This window comes from Punica granatum, chromosome 2, assembly GCF_007655135.1.
Source record: "Punica granatum isolate Tunisia-2019 chromosome 2, ASM765513v2, whole genome shotgun sequence".
Classification (NCBI taxonomy): Eukaryota; Viridiplantae; Streptophyta; class Magnoliopsida; order Myrtales; family Lythraceae; genus Punica; species Punica granatum.
This window is the reverse complement of record NC_045128.1, coordinates 4,350,047-4,374,266: the sequence shown is the minus strand read 5'-3', so window position 1 is coordinate 4,374,266 and position 24,220 is coordinate 4,350,047. Positions and strand designations below refer to the sequence as shown.

Sequence of the window (24,220 nt, the reverse complement as noted above, 5' to 3'; positions counted from 1 at the left end):
TCATACATGATTCATTCAAAAAAAAAAAAAACCAACGGCAAAACGATGCCAAATTAAAACTTCATTTACCTAGATTTGTTTTTGATGAATTATTTACCTAGAATATTCATAATTAAGAAACTAACAAAATAAATCAAGTTCATAATTCAGAAAGTAGCCAAATAAATCAATTCCATAGCTCAATACACACATGAAAGTTTTGTTTCATGACAGATGTTGCGAGGCCCACCGGAAGAAAAATAGAATGCATATACATATACAATTCGGTTTAATTTTTTCGATTTGTAGTTTCAAAAACCAAAGACCAAAAACCAAACCATACCTAGAAATTTCAAGAAAACCGCACCATAACCAAATTATATTTTGGGATATTCGATTTTCGGTTTGGTTTTCGATTATTCGGATATAATTTTTAAGCAGCCTAAGAAGGAGAAAGAGAAGAAAACACTATGGGAGACGAAACGACGACGTAGGAGGAAAATAAACGACCGTTTGTGTTTCCCTCCAAAATTTTCAGGCTCCCCCCAAAAACTTCGGTGGAAGAAGAAAGAACCAAAGCCAATTAAAATCAAATCGACAAACCCTAACAATCGGGACCTCAAAATCTCAGAGAGGAATTGGTTCCGCGGCAGCGATTAGAGCAGAATCAAGTCAACCATGTCGCAGCACAGCCAAGAAGATCTGGACCTGCTCCTCTCCCTCCAGGATCGGGTTATGGAAACCCCCCCTGCTTCTCCTTCGCACTCGCATCCCCTTTCACGTGGTAAAGTTTCTCTTTTTTTTTTTCTTTTTTTTTTTATTGGGTTAACGCATTACATGAGTTTTTTGGTAGTTTCTCATAAGCGATTCACCGATGTCGGGAAATGCTTTGCGAGTTCTCCCCATTTTCAGCTGAAGATTCGAATCCGCGAAGTTTTCGGAATTACTCCCATTTCTCGATTGGATGTTGATTCTTGATATCAAGCAGTACGTGCATCGAGAGATGCCGTATACTTTCAATTTTTATTCTTTGAGTGCGCTAAGTAAATGGTGTGTTGGGCGCATGCCGGCATGGAAGCTAATTTTCATGACCTGGAAAAATCGGTATTTGTAGCCGATTTGTGGAGGTTGTGAATATTTTGGAGCAAAATCGATACTTTAATTAAAGTTTCAGTTGTTTGCTACTTGGAGGATTCAGCTGGGGATGTAATTATTATTTGGCTTAATATTACAGGGAACAGTTATCTATCGGATGATGGAACACCAAAGAGAACACGGGAGCAAGTGGACATGTCTGCGTTTAAGAATGCAGTAGAAGATTGCCTTGACTATGATCCTAAGTCTGTCAAGAAAGAAAGCAAGTCGAACCGAACCAATGTAAATGCTGATCCTGAGGTCGAGAAGTTCTCTGGTCTTCGAATCAGGTACCTTTATGCACACGAAATTTTTTATCTCACAGCTTATTATGAATATCTCCTCCTTTGCTGCCATTCGGAGAAAGATAGCTGAACACTTTGTGAATCCCTTTTGCTGTTAACTTATGGAGCAAGCATAGTTTTATTTAACTTGGTTTGGTCATACCGAGGTTATTTTGCAGCAAAATGCAGAAGCCTTTCTTTCCTTTCAGGATATAATTATTGTGCTATGGTTTATTACTTGAATGGACTTGACAGCTCAAATTTTTAAGGTAAATTTGTCTCCATGAGGTTATGATGTCTGTCTCTTCTTGCTGCTTCAGGAATCAGTTGCTCACGCCTGCAGAGCTCAACGACCACTTCTCGGACATCCGCTTCGTACGCTTGTCAGTGATAATGTAATTTACTGCAACTCTCTCTTATTTACTGATCCAGAAAATTTTCTACCAAACCTTTTAAGGTCACTCTCTCTGAGTTCTTATTTTTCTGACATCTGATATTGTAACAAGTAAACAAATCCATTAAAATTGGTTAGAATTAGTTATTGTGTTAAATATCTGTCTTCATTTTGCTTTCTAGGAATGTGTTGAAGGGAGACAATCTTTCAGGAAGTTGGGCAACTGTTGGTGTGTTGGTTGAGAAGGGGCATCCCAAAACCAGTTCCAACGGGAAGAGCTATTCTATATGGAAGCTTGGGAGTCTGAATGAAGATAGTATATCCCTTTTCTTGTTTGGCGATGCTTATCAACAAAATATGAATGAGAAGGCTGGTACAGTCTTCGCATTGTTCAATTGCAACGTTCGGAGGGACAACTCGGTACCAATTGGATGAAATAAAATGCAGTTGTTTTGAATAGATGATATTAGGACCTGAAAACTTATTATTGTCTTTTTTCTTGTAGGGAGGTTTCTCATTGAGCATATTTTCTCCTAGTCAAATTTTGAAGATGGGTATGTCAGTTGATTATGGAGTTTGCAAGGGGAAAAAGAAGGATGGGACAACATGTACAATGGTCATAAACAAGTAAAGTTCTAAGCTCCTTGTATGTAACAAGATACATTTAGTTGTTGGTAGTGCAATATTTTTTCTTTAAGGATGTTTTTTTGATGCAATTTCTCGCTAGAATAATGCCATTTATCTCTTCTTTTCCTAAAGCGAAAAAAAGGCGAATTGTTTTCTTTTTAGAGGTGATTCGTGCATTGAACAATCATCTCTCTTTTAGATATCATTATTTTCCGACTCATGCAATTGTCTTACTGTTATATGATGCCAATACTGATTTCATTTAAATTTTTAATCTGAAAATGATTGGCTGTGGAATTCCCTAATTGCATAAAAGATTATGCCGATTGTGGAGTAGATTTGCTAAATGCTCTCACTCATCCTGATACTGAAGATCTCAACTTTTAGTCACTTTCAAAAACTTTCTTTGAAGCGCCATGTTATTTTGTTATTCTAACCTTTGGTAGTACATTACAGACGCCGTGGGATATACTGTAGGTACCATAAATCAGTAAGCAAATTTATTTATTCCGCCTTTTCTTTTTAATTACTTTCCTTCAATTTGAAATAACTTATACATCCTAATTCAACAGAAAGCATCTGAGAAGTATTCTTCTGTCTCTCGGACTCTGATCCAAGGAGGGTAAGAAATCCTCGCCAAGTGAAACTCTTGTTTGTGTCTTGATCCAAATGATAACCTTTCACTCCAACTCTATTCTACTTTTAAACTGGATTTTTAATTGAAACTCTTATTGTACTTTTGTTTCTCTTTTTGCCAGGAACATTAGAACGGCTTATAGGGATCATCTTAAATCTGAAGGAATATATCTTGTCAATCCCTTGGTCGACAGAAGTAACACGAACAAAGGGAAGCAGCCAGCGAAAGTGTTGTCTGTGGAAGGACTCAAGAAAGCACTAAGGTTTGACAGCTACCTGCTGTCTATGTTAATCTGTTTCAAACGCGTGCATTTGAATCCCTGTTTAGCTTGTCGGAAACTCTGCAACCAAGTACTTTCCTTCTTCTTTTTCACCAATTAATAGCAAGTATGACAAATTTCACCCGTCGAAATGGGAACTGTGCTACCATTCGTTTTTTGGTCCATGTCGCTGGACTAACTACCTTCTCGGATAATCAGCGGTGCAAGTAAGGTGATGACAAATATCCACTCGCAGGGATTGAGAATGCTCAATGAAGTAGCAGGTGAGAGATGTTTATGTCTATTTTGCTTTCACTTCTAGCCATGGTAGTGCATATCTTGAGCAGCTGTATTCTAAGAATTGTTATGCTGAAATGCCAGGGAGAAAAGAACCGAAGAATACAAACAAGGAATCTAGAATAAGTAATCAGCGAACCACTGAGATCGAGAAAAGGTGAATCTCATATCATATTGCTGTCTTTCAATCTTATTTAGAATTCCCATGCCTAAAAGATGCGGTCCTTTGTTATCTGACGATTATTTATGTTCAATATATTCAGGAAAGCGTCTTGTTTGAAAGGTGATCCAACTTTAACCAACCAAAGTCGACAAGTTGATTCATCTTTAACCAACCAAAGCCAACTTGGAGTGAAGAGAACAAAACTCGAACAGGCTTCCGTGGACAAACCCAAGCAGTCCAGTGCGAAGCTTATCGAGTTGGAAATCTATAGCTCGGATGATGAATTATGATTCCCTCTGTTCCTCCCCTGACTGGGCATATGCTGTGTCCATGTGCCAAGAGGACGAAAAGTGAAGTTTCCTCCACATAAAGACATGCTGAAACCTTCTCTAGTGTCAAGTGAATTTCCATGGAAGGTGGGAGGACATTGGGATGGGCTCGTTTGGTTCATTGTATTGGTACCGCATCAAGTTCTCGTATCTTGAGCTTCTTACTGAAGTGAGCCCGACTGTAGATGAGTTTGATGGGCTTTATGTAAGACAGTATCAGTTAGATCCAGTAGAGCCTCGGAGATTTTTACCGATGTACTTTTTTCGAGGAAACCGGTTTATGAAGAATGACTATTCTTTTAACTTTGTCAACATAACAATTCTTGTTGATAGCTTTTGGTTCACCTCATTGTGTATGGGTCCGTCCGGTGGTCCATCCTGTTTAACGGGAGCAGTCGGTCCCACATGAACTATCCGGCAATAAGTCGATGCAACAATATTCCAATACACATATCTTCGTGCTGCAATTCAAATGTATAAAACTGGCGACAGCTCAATGAATCCTCAACGGATAGGTTGTTTGACAATCGGGAAGAAAAATGGCCCCTCTGGTCAATTTAGCCATAAGAAAAACCAACGGCAGCATTTTACAAATTTCAAACCTCGTGGAATTGAATTCCGATGACACACCATTTCGAACCGAATAATAGAACCCGAAAACAAGCGAGATGGAATCTCTGTAAATTACGAAGTAATCAGCAAGTATTACTGTTAAGGACCCTAGCAAGACACCTGCAGTACGCGAGATTGATCCCGAGAATTGGGCAAGTAATTAGTTGAAATTAAGCTCCCGTAGTTAAACGCAAAGAACTTTTCAGCGGGGATTAGTTGCGTCACGTTTTAACGTATCGAACTTAATTCGATAGGGACCTCATAACGACCTCCAGATTGATCCAAATTCATTGAAAAGTGAATTGTGTTGCACGTCAAATGGCAAGGAGTGTAATTATATATTAACGTGGTTTTCCTTCTTTCTCTATCCATTATTATACTCATTATTGTAATTAGCATTATTATTATTATTATATAGTATTTTTTTTTATTTTGTTGGTGAAGTTAGGTGAGTGTGATTAATCATAACACACCAAATTTAGACCATGATTAGTTAGTGTCCAGAGTGTAATTAATTAACAATTTTGTTTTTAAGGAAACCATGCATGCAGACGTGATGCATGCGTAATGCAATTGGGTCGATTTCATTTTTCGGGTTAAAAAAAGAATAATATTGGGATCAAATTCAATCTTAATAATAAGTCCAACAGTCCTTTCAGACAGACAAAGATGGAATGGAATCTAAGAATTCCGATTCCTTTTTCCTCTCCTCCAAAAGAGTCGCGCAATTAACCGACAACTGTGTTATTAAATGAATGGGATCATCAATAATCTAATGAATATCAATTCGCCATCTTTCTAAGTCGTTGGATTAATCTTTTTTCTAAAATTTACAATCATGTAAAGTTAATTTGGCAACTCGAATAAGAAATTTATATACTAATAATAATACAGTGAGAAGAAATCAATAAATATATATAATCCAATAATTAAAGAAAAAGGAAGACAATAGATGGCTAGCGTTGGCCGTTAGGGCGTATTCTCAAAATACCTTCACGTGATGCGCGGTAAACTCAGCGGTGCGATTCAATCCTAATAATGCTTTCAATGTTCTATAATTAAACTTTGATTAGATTAATATATCTTTTTTAATGGTATGTCACATCGAATAGGTTACCAAATGTACTATGAAGATTGTAATATACATCTTTTCGCCGCATACTATATAAGAAGATTATAAACCTAATTAATAAGGATGAATTATTTATATTTAAATGACATTAAGTTGTTCAAATCAATTAAGAAGATAACCACTGAATATATTCGATATATACCATAATATACAAAATGTGAGATCCCTCTGAAAGAAAGACTGAGATATTCTGATGATGAGGCAGATAGTAACCAATTAAAGGGAAACGTCCTTCATTGGGTTTTGGGCCCGGATTTGTTGTGATGTTAGGTGTGTTTAAGCAATAATCATGCTCTTAATCAATTAATTTTCTGATAAAAAATTGATTATTACGTTATTGCCACCTTTTGGTGACTTAATGGGGTCCGAATTCTCTATTTAATCATTGTCGCTGCAATATCGTAAATATGTATGCGGTCGACTATTCATAGTTTACCGGAGGTCGTATTGCCTCGAAAGTGCATTATATATCCTCGGTACGTTCGAAACATAGTTATCATTGTGAAGATGTTAAAGTAGAGGGACTCGATTGGAGCAGAAAAGAAGAATGTAGGGACCAGAAAGTAATTAAGGAAAAGGAGAATATAGGGACTAGACAGGCTACAAGAGGACGGCTCAATTTGTCGGTTCGGTCGTTTTTTCACTGTCATTCTCTCCACGAAATGATGATGCTTAACAGAAGTGGCACCAACCATTAGGGCCGATCAGTTAGTAATTCCAAACTTACTTTGACGCCATCTGGAAATTCTCAAGTTTCGAGTTTGAATTTTTTGGAGACATGTTAGGATGGCCTATTTGACTTGAATCTGGGATCATCTTTAGTTTCTGTGAACTGTACTGAGCCCATAGTGATGTTATATTGACGGGTCAATGCTTGCGCTAGTTTTTCAGTTCGTCTGATATATTCGTGGTTGAACACGAGAACACGAATATTACTATCGGGGGACGATAATATTGCCATCACTGCTGATCACCATTTTACTTATTAAAAAAGAAAAGAAAAAAGAGAAGCGGTACCACATTGCTTATTTTAAGCATCGGACCTTTCTTTTCACACTAAAAAAGGCATAAAATATCAAGCGAACTCAATATGGTCGTTAACTCGATTTGAACCATTACGTTATATATGTTCACAAACTAGCGGCCTATGGAAAAAAAAAACATAAAAAGTGATTAGAAAATCGTTTTGTTCTATCTATAAATCATAAAATTCCTTGCTTTACTAAATTGTATTCGATAAATACCACGAGTGATCATAAGAGTTTGCGGATTACCAAATGAAAAACCGATCTTTCTGATCATTTTCAGCGTAAACTCCCGAGACAGAGGATGGAAGATGTTTTCCGGGTCGCAGAAATTGGTGCATTCGTAAGATCAGAGAGTGTATTTGGTAGGTGTGGAAAGAAGGGAGGGAGCGGGTATTAGCTTTTTCTCTGAGGTTCTTTTTGGAATTTTCAAAATTTAGGATCTTTGAGCGTTTGGTTCACCAACAGTTAGGTTATGGGGAATGTACAAGGAATATTTAACTAGCTAATCCTCCTACATGAGTTAAAAGGTCGAAAAGTAAGATTATTGTGTTAAATAGATTGAATTAAGGAAAATGTGAGTGATAATATAATATGTGATTTATTTTTATAGATAAGACGTGGGATCCATGGTCATAATCCGAGAATATCAAATATTTCGATCATAAAAACTTTCACCACCACACCCATAAAATCTTAATCCATGAAAGTAATTATGATGAATCACTTTACGTCTAAACGAGGTAAAATAGGTTGTAATCTTCGAATTTTCTCGGGAAACCACCCTACTTTACATCAATCCAAACACCACTTGAAAGTTAATAAGCAAAAATCAGAAATTTTTTTATCAAAGAGGACGTAATATAGGAGCGCGCGCTTTTATTCGGTAATTAAAGGGTTTCGGATTCAATTCTCACTGTGAGACTATTCGTATTCATTTATTGGCCGGTAAAATTTTTATTTCATTATACTAAATTCATGAATTCTTGTAACGAAAAAAAGAATTAAATTTTTTAAATAATCCTATTATAAATAAAATTGATTTATTGCGATGAAAAGGTCCTAATGCTGCGACACATGACAATACTTGAAATAAATAGGTCATCATTTCTTATTATTAAGACTTATAAATTCATTTATTTCGCTTTACTCTCTCTTATTATATTAGGTACATAAGCCTCGTTCATACTCGAAAAGAAATCGATATATCGCACTTTGTTTCATAATTCCTTATGACGATTATTACTTAACATCCATTTTAAGATTTGTTGTAATTTAATAGATGATTTCTTTACGTCTAGGCGTGGAAAAATTTCTCCGGAAAAAGAAAAGAGAAAAAGACGATCATTAAGAGAGAAGTCATCTCTCTTCTTCCTCCCATTCTATCCATCCATCCATAGCTGTCAAGAGCTGTCCTCTCTCTCTCTCTCTCTCTGTAAAGAGTTCACTGTGGCTCTGAAAGCTTTTCAATGTGCATGCTTGCTTTCATCTTGGAGTGAGTGAGACAGAGAAATAGCAGCAGCGGCTTTGGTTCATCAATGAGCGCGTCGAGGTTCATAAAGTGCGTGACGGTCGGCGATGGAGCCGTCGGGAAGACCTGCATGCTCATCTCCTACACCAGCAACACCTTTCCCACGGTATCTCCTCACCCCCCTCATCTCATTTCTAGCTCCAAGTCCAACCCCCAGAAAGCTCCTAGCTTTCCGGTCACTGTTCACTACCCCCGAGAAAATTCGGTGTCCCTGCTCAAATTGGGCTCTCGAGGTCCTTTTGATCAGCTGGGACTGGGAGGGGGTTGCAAATTTTAGGGCTTTTACTTGATTTCTTGTTAATTGGGTACGGCATTCTCAAAGATAGGGATGCTTGAACTTCGATGAGTGCCCCTGCCGCTTCTTTTCTGGGCTTTTGCTTGATTTCTTGTTAATTGCTTGGTTCTGTAATCTGGGTGTTTGATTAGGGATGTGGTAGAGGGCTATTGATTGGATCATTTGAAGTTCTTGAGCTGCTCATTCAACGCTTGAAGCATGAGTGTTTGACTTTGTTGGGTGATGTTCTCTTTCCTTTGGAGCATTTTCTCTGCGTCGGCCATTTGGGGTTCTTGAATTAGAAAGTTACTGCAAACGTCTTGAGCTGAATGCTTAAACTAGAAAAAGTTGGTGTTTGTCTTTTCGATTTATCCTGTAATTTTCGGTATCATCCGATATATTCTCTGATCCCGTTTAGATTTCTGGGGTAGTTTGACCTTGTTTATTTTAAAATGCCGAATGGAGCTAGTTGAACCAACTCTTCAGCAATATTGGATCACCCTGTTTTTTCAGGCTGTGTATATTAACAAAGTCCTAAGTCACACTTTATAAGTTTCTCGATGATACTTGAATTGAAACATTAAGGTTGCTTCCTAATTATCTGTTCTCCAACTGTAATTTGATAACAGTGAGTTTTGATTTTATGTTTTCGCAGAGTTCTGAATCGGGCTTTTGGAATTACTGTGGCACGGGAAATTTTAGGTTCTGTTGAATTATATAGCTTTTTTAACGAAATCAATTGTCAGTTTAGTTTATTTGTTTATTTATTTATTTTCCGCCATAGCTGATCAAGGGAACCAATGAGCACGTATTGCATTCGCATTTCTCTTCTGCTTTCCTCTCTAGAATGTGACAATGATCATTTATGGTTTGGGACGTTGGATATGTGGCTTGGCTTATTTTTAGTCAAAGAAAGACATGAACTCGTTGATCTGAAATACTGGCTCAAACTCAAACAGGCTGAACTTGTGATTTTCTTTGTTTTTTCGAAATTCACTTTGGTTTCTCTTTCTGTTTGAGAGATAGAACTGTAGAGTTTACTTCTTAGCACAAAGCTGCTTCAAGTGGAAGACTTGACTGTTTTCTATTTAAATTTCAACATCTTAATTCCTCTTTAATTTGCTATGACGTTCATAGTACTGACGACCCCTGGCCTCTTCTCTGTATGTCTGAACAGGACTATGTGCCAACTGTGTTTGACAATTTCAGCGCAAATGTAGTTGTTGATGGCAGCACTGTAAATTTGGGCTTGTGGGACACTGCCGGTGGGTTGTTAATCTGAATCTATTCCCGTGCCTTTTACTTATTGAGAATCATCTTGACGTTAATATTGAAATCTTTAACGGAGCAGGGCAGGAAGACTACAATAGGTTGAGACCTCTGAGCTATCGTGGAGCTGATGTCTTCCTGCTTGCCTTTTCCCTCATCAGCAAGGCCAGTTACGAGAATGTGGCCAAAAAGGTGGGTCTGAATTAAATCCTCTCTTTGGAATGATTTGCCTGATCATTGTTGTGATTAGGGTTTTTCTGTTTTGAATGTGCAGTGGATTCCTGAGCTGAGACATTATGCACCTGGGGTTCCAATTATACTTGTTGGGACAAAGCTCGGTTAGCGTCTACAACTTAATTTTCTTTCTTAACTGTCATTCTCTTGTCATGTTAATTTCTTTCTGAGAGCGAGCCCTAAGGCTGTAATTCGCCTTGAATTTCAAATGGGCACTTTGTGCATGATTCGATGACAAAGTCATTTCAGCGTATGCTAAGTTGTATGCTTGTACTAGCATCTCTTGTATGCTAAGTTGTATGCTTTTACTAGCATCTCTTCTATACTGCCTACACGATTTCTTAGCCAGCTAATCTCTACTGGTCATTTGTTACTGTTGGTCCATCAGTCTTTTGCCGTCTGCAACTTAATATTTGCTGTGACCTAATGAATTGGTCAAGGTTATGAACAAAAGCAAGCATGGTGAAAGCTCTCATGTTCGACTTCCTGGCCTCAAGTTTAACGTGGCGTGTCACCCGCATGAGCTTCGTAAAGATGCCCATGCTGGCCCTTTGGGCCAAGTTGGGTCCATATGGAGGCTCTTATTAAAAAGAATAATAGTAATAATAATGATAAATTATTATCATGCCAATACTATTAATCTTAGATAAAGCTGCCGTAAACAGTAATTGTCTATGTCTGTGTAATTTTTTTTCTGAGCGTGATGTTACCGATTGAACATATTCTAGGTGCCAAAAATCTGGTTTGATTTTTCTTGACCCCATGTGGTCTTACTTGTTGCAGATCTTCGAGATGACAAGCAGTTCTTCTTAGACCACCCGGGGGCTGTTCCAATCACCACAGCTCAGGTGAGGTGTTCACTTCCTCGCTGGTTTTGCTTTCTGTTCATAACCGTCATGTACATGCCCCATGTAAGCATTTTGGATTCATGACAGTTCTGATAGAAAGATGTATTATCTTGTGAGTTCTTTTGACAGGGGGAGGAACTGAAGAAGCTGATTGGGGCAGCTGCTTATATCGAGTGCAGCTCGAAGACTCAACAGGTCCACCCACTGTTTCTCATCAATCAAAAGCTATGGTTTTGATAACTGGACCGGTCCTTAAAGTTGCTTTAACTATGGAAAATGGATCTTGCAATCTCAACTTGAAACCAGCTGAACTGGACAGTCTGCTGGATCCATTTGCCTATCTGGTTTTTTTGTGAAAACTGGACCCATTTGGCCGAGCCGGATTCCATAGCTATGCACAAACTTTGAAAGAAGGAACTTGTTACTGTCTTCCTCACTGACATCAAACTTCCATTTGTTTTCAATGCAGAACGTAAAAGCTGTATTTGACGCAGCCATTAAGGTGGTACTGCAGCCCCCTAAGCAGAGGAAGAGAAAGAAGAGAAAGTCCCACGGCGGCTGCTCCATACTATGATTCATGAAGAGAAGATGAAGAAGACAAGCCATTCGGAATGTTGGGCAGTTCAGGGATGATGTTCAGTTAGGTACTTACAGAAGAAGCACCAGAGGGCTTTGCTTTGGTTAGTTTATCGATTTGACTAACAGGAGCGGGTTGAAGGTTAGCAGTTTCTAGAAGGGGGCTTTATATTATTGTTGGGCATTGTTTGATTTGCTGGAGCGAGGTCTCAAGGCTTATGTTGTGATCTCAAGGCTTATGTTGTGATATGTATAATATCGTAGACGGGACAACGATGTGATACAAATATATATGTGTCTGTAACCTGCAGGGAAGTTTGCTGTGGTAAGGTCTTAGATTTGCATAATTTAACTGCTGAATTCCTTGATTGTGATACTTGGAGGGACTTCATTTGTGCCTTAAAGTATGTCCTCTTCTTCTCCCCTCGTACGGCCCGATTGGAGATCATGACTCAAGTTTGTTTTCTAAATGCCCATTACTATGGCCCTGAGATTTTGCAATCTTCGGTGGACATGCAGATGTGGTCTGTATTACTGTAAGGAGTAAATATTGGTTTCACTGTAACAAGGCGTTGCTCTTTCCAATTTGATATGCAGAGTGGAAATATCTATGAATCTTTTGTTTATTCGGGCAAAACCGATCTGCCGGTGGCACGTGATTATTTATTAATCATTCACTAATATAAATTATCTCTGCTGCATCTGTAGTTTTGTCATCAGTAGGGCGCTCTCTTTCAAACCGGTAGTTAGAATTGCTCTGTGCCAACTGAATCCAACAGCAGTTGCTATGTCAGATTTATAATTACATCATCCTGCAAATAATTTCTCTCATAATATTCAGACAGGAAAAGCTGCTATACCTTGCCTTCATCTAATCAGAGGCACTAATTCGAGACTGTCGTGCTAGGCTGGTCCGTTTAAAGAGAACAGATCACGTCGAACAAATTGCATCCATTGATTATTGTGCTTTTCAAATAGACCTTATGGCGTTCAACAAAGAAGTGAACATATTACTAGTGTTAGAAGTTTATATTAAATGTCTTTGCCCATGGAAGCAGACATGATCTCCATTGACTTTCAAAATCAACGCACTTAATCATTCATTACAATAACGAAAAGACACTCATAATGCACTTTGTAAATGTGTCTTTGTGCCGTTGATGGGTCGGTGGATGTGCTGATGTTTGTTTAAAACACGTAATAAAATTATGGAAAAACAAGGATTAGTTTTTTTTTTTACCATACTAACTAATAGTTACTTTTATATCTTTTTCTTCAAAATTTCTATTATACTTTTTCTTATCTATTATTACAATTAATTTTTTAAGACTAAATTCTCTCAACTATTCAACATTTTTTCATCAATTCAACAACACAATTATTACTTTTTTATTTTCTTCTTTAAATTCTCTCACAACTTTTTCCAATTATTTTTGTCTTCATCTCTTCAAATCAAACTAAATCAAATTAAATGAAACTTAACTTCATTACCAAACGCAATGATCATATTGAAGATCATTCCCTTCTATGACCATCGAGTCTCAGTAGAGATTTGTTGTAGGTAGCGTTTATAAGTTTCCTTGAAGCGTGCATTTTACTATAATTTATTTAAGAAATCAAAAAGCTCTTGCTATTAAATTAACAAGAGCTGATCAGAAAGAGTATAGTGTAGTGGCACACTGATAATAAAAAAATTACATATTTGATACTTATTATGGACTCTCGCGTTCTTTATTAACTCTTAGGATTTCCATTTTCATACCTCAAACCAAACGGGTACTTAATCCTATTAAGTTTTCTTCTCTTATATTCTGTACTATTATAAAGATCAAAACATCTTTTGTTTTACTTTTAGTTTCCATTTTTTTCTCATAACAGTATAAATTTATTAATTAACCACTTTTACATTTACGGCATGATGGTAATATTTGAGATAAAATAATTACCCATTCTCTTTAAGTTTTCTCCCTCCTTCTCTCTCCCTTCCTTTTCTCTTCCCATTTGTGGTGCCTTTCTCTTTTTTATTTTATTAACTTTTTTTTTCATTTTTATAAATTATTATTACAATCTTTGTTTTGTCAAAAACAGTTTAATATCAAATTACTATGACATTAATATGTTCTTTTTTATCATCTTTCTAATTTGTCCGTGCATAGTGCAGGCGCATTCAATCCAGTTTTGATTAGTGAATGTGTAAAATGGTGGCAATATATATAAACATGTGTAAGAGTTCCCCTTGATAAGTTAGTGCCCACCAAATTAAACTAGAACTTTTTTTTTTCACAATATACAATAAACACTCATATAATAAAGTTCAAATTAATAATCTGCATTAATATAACATTTTCTTCACAAAATAAATACTCATAAAATAAATCTCAAATTAATATTATGCATTTAATATATAAAGTAACAGTGACAAACAACATGAGATGATAGCAAGTCTTTTATGCTCTGCCTCTGCTCATTCTCCTCTCATTCTTGTTTTCAGTTTGGCCACCTTCAGTGATACTGCCACATAAATCTTGTTCGCGATTTCTTCCGCGAATGTAAAGTAGGCAGCTCTCCAGCTCTTTTTGAATACCAAAATCCCGATTGCTCCCCAGAATCCAGTCGCGAACCCGAGCATTACAACTCCATAAAATGTCACCTTATCCAACGGATCTGAGCCACCCATGTTTTCCTTGCTTGGGATCTTTGATGGCGTGGGTGCCTCCTCCTGACTCGGGCACTTGTTTAAAAGTGGATCGCCGCAGAGTAAAGGATTCCCTGAATATATGGAATAATCGGACACATAAAGAGAATCTAGCTGACTGCTCTTTGGAATTTTACCTGTGAGGTTGTTGTCCGACAGGTTTAGGTGGCTTAACATTGTTAGAAGGGATATGCTTGGTGGAATTTCCCCTGAAAGTTGGTTCCCCAAGAAGTCGAGTGACTCCAGCCACTTCATGTCCCCAATCTTTTTCGGGATGTTCCTTGAGAGAAGGTTGTGGGATAGATTCAAACTGTTCAACGCGGTTAGCGATGTCAGCTCGTCTGGAATCGGCCCGGAAAAGTTATTGCTTGAGAGGTCCAAAGAAACATGAACTTCAGGGTTGTGGTGTATTCAAGCTCTCTTCCTTTCATGACCTCCACCATTGGTTCTTCATCCCAATCGAGATGAATTATACGCTTGGGAAGTGTAACTTTAGAAACATTTTCAGGCGATGAACTATGAGACATGCCAATCAGGGAGCCAAAGCAACGTGGAATTGTTCCATGCAGGTTGTTAACTGCCACATCTAAAAGCTGCAATTGGACCAATGAGCACAAACGCATGGGAAGAGTTCCAGTGAAATGATTCTCTCGAAGTCTAAGGATTTGTAATGACTGAACTTCCCCCCCGATCCATGCAGGTAAAGCTCCGGATAGCTTATTCTCTCCAAGATCCAAAATCTCCAATCCCAACAGGTTTCTAAAGGAATCTGGAACTTCTCCACGGAGGCTATTGTTGTTCAGGTGTAGATACCAGAGGTGAACATTTCCGATAGAACTTGGAATAACTCCAGACAGTTTATTGGATGAAAAGTTTATGAAAGATAGTGAAGTTGTATTCCCCCAACAGTTGGGGATGCAGCCTGATAGCTTATTTCTCGAAAGGTGCAAAGCAAGTAGAGACCTTAACTTACACAATGAAGTCGGTATTGGGCCAGTCAGAAGGTTATCATTGAGAAACAAATAATTCATTTCCGGATTTTCACCATTACTTGGTGGAATCGATCCTGAGATCAGGTTGTGGGAGAGATCCAATGATGCCATTGTTGAAGAGAAGTTAAGAATTCTCCCTGAGATGAAGTTATTGGATAGATAATGCTCCGTTTGTTTTCAGAGTCGTGGTTTAAAATTTTAACTTTAACTTTAACTCAATACACTACACAACAAAACACACATTTCAAAAGTCAAACTGGTGGGCCCCATATATTATTAAACATACAATCCCATTACAATTAATGTCCTCAATTGCAGGTCAGTTGCCAACCACTGCGGCATCTTCCCGGAAATGGAGGCATTGGACAGATGTAGTGTATGGGCATCCTTTTGTGATCTAATCCACTGCGGGAATTCTGTTCCGAATCTGCAAGATCCCATCATGATGAAAATGAGTCGAAATGGAGGTGCCCACTCAGAGTCCAACTTGACAGTCAAATGGTTATTGCTGATGTCTAGGTACTTCAATCCCAAGAGATTCGTGAAATGCAATTTGGAAACTGTGCCTTCCAATGAGTTATTAGAAAGATCCAAGAATTCGAGCCTTGAAAGTTGTCCCAAACCCTCAGGAATAATGCCCATGAAAAGATTACTGCTCATGAAAAGATTACTGCTCAGGTCCAACCATCGTAAGGACGACAATCGCTCCAACGACCTTGGGATAGGCCTCTGCAGCTTGTTTTTCGAGAGATCTAATTCCATCAAGCTACTCAGTGCTCCTAAGGAATTGGGAACTAGACCGGTGAACGAGTTGCCGTTGAGGATTAGGTGTTTTAAACTCTTGAGGTTCCATAACCAGTCTGGCAATTCGCCGGAATACCTATTTTCTTGCAGGCTCAAGAACTCGAGGCCAAATGCACAGAATCCACTGGAATTTCTACCGTTCTCCCCTTGAAGTTGGTTGCCTTCCAAACTCAAGAACCGCAGGGGGCATTTGTCTCTAATGAAAAACGAGAACCCTCCTTCAATGCTGTTAAGCCCATTACCCCCAAGATCGAGATGAACCAAGCCGTTAAGATTACTAAACCAAATAGGAATGGAACAGTTTAGATCGTTCCAGTAGAGATCAAGATGTCTGATAGATGTCATATTCCGCAAGAAAGTAGGAATGTAGGAATGGGGCCTTGAAGGGAATTAAATGAGAGGTCGAGGTATTGGAGTCTGGCGAGAAAGCTAGAGTTGAAGAGACTAGGGGATATACTAAATGCGCCGGCCGAGAAACAAGAGCGCAATGCCAAGTGCGATAGCGAAGGAAGCGAGTTGAGTACCTGCATCAGATCCTGTGCTTTTCTAGTATGTACACCACTCAAGTCGAGGTACTTTAAGGCCACGAGACGAGAAATCCAGTGGAAATGGGCCAGGAATAAACCATTATTGGGCCAGTGGACTTGGAGATCGAGGATCTCTAAGCTGGTGAGATTTCCCAGGTGGGGAGGAACCGCTCCTTGAAAACCAGCTTCCGAGAGGTTCAGGTAACTCAGGTGTTCCATCGAACCTATGAATGCAGGGATAGGAGTGCTGCCACGTATACGAAGGCCGCTGAGGTCGAGGTGGTTCAGGTACCTCAGCCTCAGGAGGGAAGGGCTCAGCTCTGAGGCGTTTACTGCTGGATCTGATTCTTCATAAGATTCCCATTTTGAAAAAGGGTCGTCTGTTATTGTTGTTACCCGGGGGAGTATTTCGAGCCTGATGACGTGTCCGGTGGCTCTATCGCAGCTCAGTCCTTCCCAGTCGCAGCAATCTTCTGCTTCCCATGAGAGGGGGAAGCCATTCGATGAGTTCGACTCAAGACTTTGCTTGAATTCGAGCAGCGCATCCCTTTCTTCTCGTCTGCACGACAGTGCACTTGAATTTCCACAGGAACAACGCCATGAGCTGCCTATGAGGAGCAACAGCACACAGAATATTACGAAACCCGGGAGTTGATGATATCTTCCCATGATCACGATGCGGAATCGACTGTGGAGATGTCTTCTATGGATAATCACACGATAATCATCCATAAGCTCGGCTACTGTTTTTAGTCAAGTCAACGGAGTCAAGTCAACATGACTAATGACATCCTCCCGAAACCACTCCTTCCTCGAAATTCATCAAACTTTCCTCCTCTCTTCAATTTTCCATTCTTCCAGCAATTTTGTGTCGAGTTTTTTTTTTTTTTTAATCTTCAACTAGATGAAAATCCACGCGTTACGCGTGAAATGTTTTTGATTTTTTCAATTAAAATGATTATGTGATAACATTATATTGATAGTTATCATACTACGTTATCATAATTTAGTTTGTATTGGAGAGTATTATTTTTATTCTGCCAAAATGACAACAAATAAGTTTAATATAGGTCGATTGCCCCTCCACGACCTTGTATGGTTATTTTAAAAAAGAAAAACAGTTGGAAAGTATATATTTGAAATGGAAAAAAGAAGAAACATAATATAAGAAATCAACTTAGGAAAATAAGACCTATTCATAATATTTTATAACTTGAAGTTGGATATATATTTATATATGATTATTATAGATTATAAAAATAAACTCATAAGAAATAATATCTGTTTATATTTAATATTTAATGAAAGTGTATATTCGGAATTGTATATAACTTCATAGCATCAAATCTAGATTTAACTGTTTTCCATTTAAAGTTCGACATCTTAATTCCTCCTTAATTTGCTATGATGTTCATTCATAATACTGATGACCCCTGGCCTCTTCTCTGTATGTCTGAACAGGACTATGTGCCAATCGTGTTTGACAATTTCAGCGCAAATGTAGTTGTTGATGGCAGCACTGTAAATTTGGGCTTGTGGGACACTGCCGGTGTGTTGTTAATCTGAATCTATTCCTGTGTCTTTTACTTATCAAGAATCATCTTGACGTTAATATTGAAATCTTTAATGGAGCAGGGCAGGAAGACTACAATAGGTTGACTACAATAGGAAGACTACAATAGGCGGGTCTCAATCAAATCATCTCTTTGGAATGATTTGCCCGATCATTGTTGTGATTAGGGTTTTTTCTGTTCTGAATGTGCAGTAGATTCCTAAGCTGCGACATTATGCCCCTGGGGTTCCAATTATACTTGTTGGGACAAAGCTCGGTTAGCGTCTACAACTTAATTTTCTTTCTTAACTATCTTTCTCTTGTCATGTTAATTTCTTTCTGAGAGCGAGCCCTAAGGCTGTAATTCGCCTTGAATTTCAAACGGGCAATTTGTGCATGATTCGATGATAAATTCATTTCAACATATGCTAAGTTGTATGCTTGTACTAGCATCTCATCTATACTGCCTACACGGTTTTTTAGCCAGCTAATATCTACTGGTCATTTGTTACTGAAGTTGTCCTCTTTAAAACATTGGTTAATTGGTCCATCAGTCTTTTGCCGTCTGCAACTTAATATTTGCTCTGACCTAATGAATTGGTCAAGGTTGGGAACAAAAGCAAGCATGGTGAAAGCTCTCATGTTCGACTTCCTGGCCTCAAGTTTAACGTGGCATGTCACCTCCATGAGCTTCGTAAAGATGCCCATGCTAGCCCTTTGAGCCCAAGTTGGGTCCATATGGAGGCTCTTATTAAAAAGAATAATAGTAATAATAATGATAAATTATTATCATGGCACTACTATTAATCTTAGATAAAGCTGCCGTAAACAGTAATTGTCTATGTCTGTGTAATTTTTTTTTCTGAGCGTGATGTTACCGGTTGAACATATTCTAGGTGCCAAAAATCTGGTTTGATTTTTCTTAACCCCATGTGGTCTTACTTGTTGCAGATCTTCGAGATGACAAGCAGTTCTTCTTAGACCACCCAGGGGCTGTTCCAATCACCACAGCTCAGGTGAGGTGTTCACCTTCCTCGCTGGTTTTGCTTTCTGTTCATAACCGTCATGTACATGCCCCATGTAAGAATTTTGGATTCATGACAGTTCTGATAGAAAGATGTATTATCTTGTGAGTTCTTTTGACAGGGAGAGGAACTGAAGAAGCTGATTGGGGCAGCTGCTTATATCGAGTGCAGCTCGAAGACTCAACAGGTCCACCCACTGTTTCTCATCAATCAAAAGCCATGGTTTTGATAACTGGACCGGTCCTTAAAGTTGCTTTAACTATGGAAAATGGATCTTGCAATCTCAACTTGAAACCAGCTGAACTGGACAGTCTGCTGGATCCATTTGCCTATCTGGTTTTTTTTGTGAAAACTGGACCCATTTGGCCGAGCCGGATTCCATAGCTATGCACAAACTTTGAAAGAAGGAACTTGTTACTGTCTTCCTCACTGACATCAAACTTCCATTTGTTTTCAATGCAGAACGTAAAAGCTGTATTTGACGCAGCCATTAAGGTGGTACTGCAGCCCCCTAAGCAGAGGAAGAGAAAGAAGAGAAAGTCCCACGGCGGCTGCTCCATACTATGATTCATGAAGAGAAGATGAAGAAGACAAGCCATTCGGAATGTTGGGCAGTTCAGGGATGATGTTCTGTTAGGTACTTACAGAAGAAGCACCAGAGGGCTTTGCTTTGGTTAGTTTATCGATTTGACTAACAGGAGCGGGTCGAAGGTTAGCAGTTTCTAGAAGGGGGCTTTATATTATTGTTGGGCATTGTTTGATTTGCTGGAGCCAGGTCTCAAGGCTTATGTTGTGATATGTATAATATCGTAGATGGGACAACGATGTGATACAAATATATATGTGTCTGTAACCTGCAGGGAAGTTTGCTGTGGTAAGGTCTTAGATTTGCATAATTTAACTGCTAAATTCCTTGATTGTGATACTTGGAGGGACTTCATTTGTGCCTTAAAGTATGTCCTCTTCTTCTCCCCTCGTACGGCCCGATTGGAGATCATGACTCAAGTTTGTTTTCTAAATGCTCATTACTATGGCCCTGAGATGTGGTCTGTATTACTGTAAGGAGTAAATATTGGTTTCACTGTAACAAGGCGTTGCTCTTTCCAATTTGATATGCAGAGTGGAAATATCTATGAATATTTCGTTTATTCGGGCAAAACCGATCTGCCGGTGGCACGTGATTATTTATTAATCATTCACTAATATAAATTATCTCTGCTGCACCTGTAGTTTTGTCATCAGTAGGGCTCTCTCTTTCAAACAGGTAGTTAGAGTTGCTATGTGCTAACTGAATCAATCAGCAGTTGCTATGTCAGATTTATAATTACATCATCCTGCAAATAATTTCCCTCATATTATTCAGACAGGAAAAGCTGCTCTACCTTCCCTTCATCTAATCAGAGGCACTAATTCGAGACTGTCGTGCGAGGCTGGTCTGTTTAAAGAGAACAGATCACGTCGAACAAATCATATTACTCGTGTTTTAAGTTTATATTATATGGTTTTTGACATCTCGAAGCGCTCCTTTTATTGGGTTCTCCTAGGCTTGCCTCTCACACGTTGTGATAAATGGTCATGCACGTGCGAATGTTCTGTTAACACGGAAGGCGGTTATTCGATCGATGGCCAATCAAACTCTAGAAAATTTGGAGTGCTGTGAGCGTCAAGTTCAAGATCAGACATGAAACTAATCTGATTAGAACACGAAAGTCTTAGTGGGTGCTCCCCAAGATTTGCCCATGGAAGCAGACATGATCTCCATTGACTTTCAAAATCAACGTACTTAATCATTCATTACAATAACGAAAAGATACTCATAATGCACTTTGTAAATGTGTCTTTGTGCCGTTGATGGGTCGGTGGATGCGCTGATGTTTGTTTAAAACACGTAATAAAATTATGGGAAAACAAGGATTAGTTTTTCATTTTTTTTTACCATACTAACTAATAGTTACTTTTATATCTTTTTGTCCAAATTTTTTATTATAATTTTCCTTATCTATTATTACAATTAATTTTTTAAAATTAAATTCTCTCAACTATTCAACACTTTTTCATCAATTCGACGACACAATTATTACTTTTTTATTTTCTTCTTTAAATTCTTTCACATACTTTTTTCAATTATTTCTGTCTTCATCTTTTCAAATCAAACTAAATCAAATTAAATCAAACTTAACTTCGTTACCAAACGCAATGATCATATTGAAGATCATTCCCTTCTATGACCATCGAGTCTTAGTAGAGATTTGTTATAGGTAGCGTTTATAAGTTTCCTTGAAGCGTGTATTTTACTATAATTTATTTAAGAAATCATAAAGCTCTTGCTATTAAATTAACAAGAGTTGATCAAAAAGAGTATAGTGTAGTGGCACACTGATAATAAAAAAATTACATATTCGATACTTATTACGGACTCTCGCGTTCTTTATTAACTCTTAGGATTTCCATTTTCATACCTCAAACAAAACGGGTACTTAATCCTATTAAGTTTTCTTCTCTTATATTCTGTACTGTTATAAAGATCGAAACATCTTTTGTTTTACTTTTAGTTTCCATTTTTTTCTCATAGCAGTATAAATTTATTAATTAACCACTTTTACATTTACGGCATGATGGTAATATTTGAGATAAAATAATTACCCATTCTCTTTAAGTTTTCTCCCTCCTTCTCTCTCCCTTCCTTTTCTCTTCCCATTTGTGGTGCCTTTCTCTTTTTTATTTTATTAACTTTTTTTTTCATTTTTATAAATTATTATTACAATCTTTGTTTTGTCAAAAACAGTTTAATATCAAATTACTATGACATTAATATGTTCTTTTTTATCATCTTTCTAATTTGTCCGTGCATAGTGTAGGCGCGTTCAATCCAGTTTTGATTAGTGAATGTGTAAAAGTGGTGGCAATATATATGAACATGTGTAAGAGTTCCCCTTGATAAGTTAGTGCCCACCAAATTAAACTAGAACATTTTTTTTTCACAATATACAATAAATACTCATATAATAAAGTTCAAATTAATATTCTGCATTAATATAACATTTTCTTCACAAAATAAATACTCATAAAATAAAGCTCAAATTAATATTCTGCATTTAATAAATAAACTAACAGTCACCAACAACATGAAATGATAGCAAGTCTTCTATGTTCCGCCTCTGCTCATTCTCCTCTCATTCTTGTTTTCAGTTTGGCCACCTTCAATGATGCTGCCACATAAATCTTGTTTGCGATTTCTTCGGCGAATGTAAAGTAGGCAGCTCTCCAACTCTTTTTGAATACCAGAATCCCGATTGCTCCCCAGAATCCAGTCGCGAACCCGAGCATTACAACTCCATAAAATGTCACCTTATCCAACGGATCTGAGCCACCCATGTTTTCCTTGCTCGGGATCTTTGGAGGTGTGGGTGCCTCCTCCTGACCTAGGCACTTGTTTAAAAGTGGATCGCCGCATAGTAAAGGATTGCCTGAATATATGGAATGATCGGACACATAAAGAGAATCTAGCTGACTGCTCTTTGGAATTTTACCTGCGAGATTGTTGTCCGACAGGTTTAGGTGGCTTAACATTGTCAGAAGAGATATGCTTGGGGGAATTTCCCCTGAAAGTTGGTTCCCCGAGAAGTCGAGCGACTCCAGCCATTTCATGTCCCCAATCTTTTCCGGGATGTTCCCTGAGAGAAGGTTGTGGGATAGATTCAAACTGTTCAATGCGGTAAGTGATGTCAGCTCGTGTGGAATCAGCCCAACAAAGTTATTGCTTGAGAGGTCCAGAGAGAACATGAACTTCAGGGTTGTGGTGTATTCAAGCTCTCTTCCTTTCATGACCTCCGCCACTGGTTCTCCATCCCAATTGGTGATAGGGATACCGGATGGACGAGAATGATTCAGTTCAGGCGAGGAAGACATGCTAATCAGGGAGCCAAAGCAATGTGGAATTGTTCCATGCAGGTTGTTAACTGCCACGTCTAAAAGCTGCATTAGGGACAATCAGCACAATTGCCTAGGAAGAGTTCCAATGAAATGATTCTCTCGAAGTCTAAGGGTTCGTAATAACTGAACGTCCCCCCCGAACCATTCAGGTAAATCTCCGGATAGCTTATTCTCTCCAAGATCCAACATCTGCAATTGCCAAAGGTTTCGAAAGGAATCTGGGACTTCTCCATGGAGGCTATTGTTGTTCAGGTGTAAAGACCTGAGGTCAAGATGTCCGATGGATCTCCGAATAACTCCAGACAGTTTATTGGATGAAAAGTTTATGAGAATCAGTGAAGTTGCATTCCCCAAACAGTTGGGGATCCAGCCTGAGAGGTTGTTTCTCGAAAGGTCCAAAAAAGATACAGACCTTAACTTACACAATGAAGCCGGTATTGGGCCAGTCAGATGGTTATCATTGAGATACAAATTATCCATTTCCGGATTTTCACCAATACTTGGTGGAATCAATCCTGAGATCCGGTTGTGGGAGAGAACCAATGACTCCACTGTTGAAGAGAAGTTAGGAATTCTCCCTGAGATGAAGTTATTGGATAGATCTAATGTGCTCAATTTCAGGTCAGTTGCCAACCACTGCGGCATCTCCCCGGAAATGGAGGCATTGGACAGATCTAGTGTATGGGCATCCTTTTGTGATCTAATCCACTGCGGGAATTTTGTTTTGAATCTGCAAGATCCCATCATGATGGAAATGAGTCGAAATGGAGGCGCCCAGTCAGGGTCCAACTCGACAGTCAAATGGTTATTGCTGATGTCTAGGTGCTTCAATCCCAAGAGATTCGTGAAATGCAATTCGGAAACTGTGCCTTCCAATGAGTTACTAGAAAGATGCAAGATTTCGAGCCTTGAAAGTTGTCCCAAACCCTCAGGAATAATGCCCGTGAAACGATTACTGCTCAGGTCCAACCGTCGTAAGGACGACAATCGCTCTAACGACCTTGGGATAGGCCCCTGTAGCTTGTTACCATAGAGATTTAATTCCATCAAACTACTCAGTGTTCCTAACCAGTCTGGCAATTCGCCGG

General features: G+C 38.5%; 3 protein-coding genes and 1 pseudogene across 4 annotated transcripts; 3 read left to right on the top strand and 1 right to left on the bottom strand.

The window, feature by feature from the left end:
* The first annotated feature begins 489 nt into the window (after positions 1 to 489).
* On the top strand, positions 490 to 4,423 carry LOC116194708 (protein MCM10 homolog). 2 transcript variants are annotated; one of them, XR_004154503.1, is made up of 11 exons: positions 490 to 763; positions 1,214 to 1,403; positions 1,718 to 1,792; positions 1,974 to 2,211; positions 2,297 to 2,418; positions 2,875 to 2,908; positions 2,991 to 3,040; positions 3,177 to 3,405; positions 3,534 to 3,598; positions 3,696 to 3,768; positions 3,875 to 3,884. XR_004154503.1 is itself a non-coding variant. In XM_031523594.1 (11 exons), exons 1-11 carry the CDS (start codon positions 658 to 660, stop codon positions 4,062 to 4,064), a joined length of 1,284 nt encoding a protein of 427 aa, XP_031379454.1. In that variant the 5' UTR covers positions 511 to 657; the 3' UTR covers positions 4,065 to 4,423. The 2 variants fall into 2 exon arrangements, 1 of the variants encoding a protein (XP_031379454.1); XM_031523594.1 differs by having other exon boundaries at positions 511 to 763; positions 3,177 to 3,317; positions 3,875 to 4,423.
* Positions 4,424 to 8,206: 3,783 nt separating this feature from the next.
* On the top strand, positions 8,207 to 12,169 carry LOC116195620 (rac-like GTP-binding protein 5). The gene is made up of 7 exons (XM_031524909.1): positions 8,207 to 8,509; positions 9,855 to 9,942; positions 10,029 to 10,138; positions 10,221 to 10,284; positions 10,964 to 11,028; positions 11,158 to 11,223; positions 11,498 to 12,169. The coding sequence occupies exons 1-7, from the start codon at positions 8,411 to 8,413 to the stop codon at positions 11,600 to 11,602; spliced, it is 597 nt and encodes a 198-aa protein (XP_031380769.1). The 5' UTR covers positions 8,207 to 8,410; the 3' UTR covers positions 11,603 to 12,169.
* Positions 12,170 to 14,068: 1,899 nt separating this feature from the next.
* LOC116197245 (receptor-like protein EIX2) lies at positions 14,069 to 17,291 on the bottom strand. The gene is made up of 4 exons (XM_031527325.1): positions 16,672 to 17,291; positions 15,589 to 16,426; positions 14,693 to 14,892; positions 14,069 to 14,609 (listed from the first exon to the last, which is right to left on the bottom strand). Exons 1-4 carry the CDS (start codon positions 17,289 to 17,291, stop codon positions 14,069 to 14,071), a joined length of 2,199 nt encoding a protein of 732 aa, XP_031383185.1.
* Positions 17,292 to 18,029: 738 nt separating this feature from the next.
* On the top strand, positions 18,030 to 20,058 carry LOC116197229 (annotated as a pseudogene).
* The last annotated feature ends 4,162 nt before the right edge of the window (positions 20,059 to 24,220 follow it).

Excerpts from the sequence above, each read along its gene's own strand:
- LOC116194708 (XM_031523594.1), top strand. The coding sequence starts at position 658 with ATGTCGCAGCACAGCCAAGAAGATCTGGACCTGCTCCTCTCCCTCCAG. Across the intron at positions 764-1,213 it reads CTCGCATCCCCTTTCACGTG|GGAACAGTTATCTATCGGAT; the intron begins GTAAAGTTTCTC and ends TTAATATTACAG. Across the intron at positions 3,769-3,874 it reads ACCACTGAGATCGAGAAAAG|GAAAGCGTCTTGTTTGAAAG; the intron begins GTGAATCTCATA and ends CAATATATTCAG.
- LOC116195620 (XM_031524909.1), top strand. The coding sequence starts at position 8,411 with ATGAGCGCGTCGAGGTTCATAAAGTGCGTGACGGTCGGCGATGGAGCC. Across the intron at positions 10,139-10,220 it reads ACGAGAATGTGGCCAAAAAG|TGGATTCCTGAGCTGAGACA; the intron begins GTGGGTCTGAAT and ends TTGAATGTGCAG. Across the intron at positions 11,029-11,157 it reads TTCCAATCACCACAGCTCAG|GGGGAGGAACTGAAGAAGCT; the intron begins GTGAGGTGTTCA and ends TTCTTTTGACAG.
- LOC116197245 (XM_031527325.1), bottom strand. The coding sequence starts at position 17,291 with ATGGGAAGATATCATCAACTCCCGGGTTTCGTAATATTCTGTGTGCTG. Across the intron at positions 16,427-16,671 it reads TCTCGTCTCGTGGCCTTAAA|ACATCTTGATCTCTACTGGA; the intron begins GTACCTCGACTT and ends GACATCTATCAG. Across the intron at positions 14,610-14,692 it reads GAATACACCACAACCCTGAA|TTTGAATCTATCCCACAACC; the intron begins GTTCATGTTTCT and ends CGCGTTGAACAG.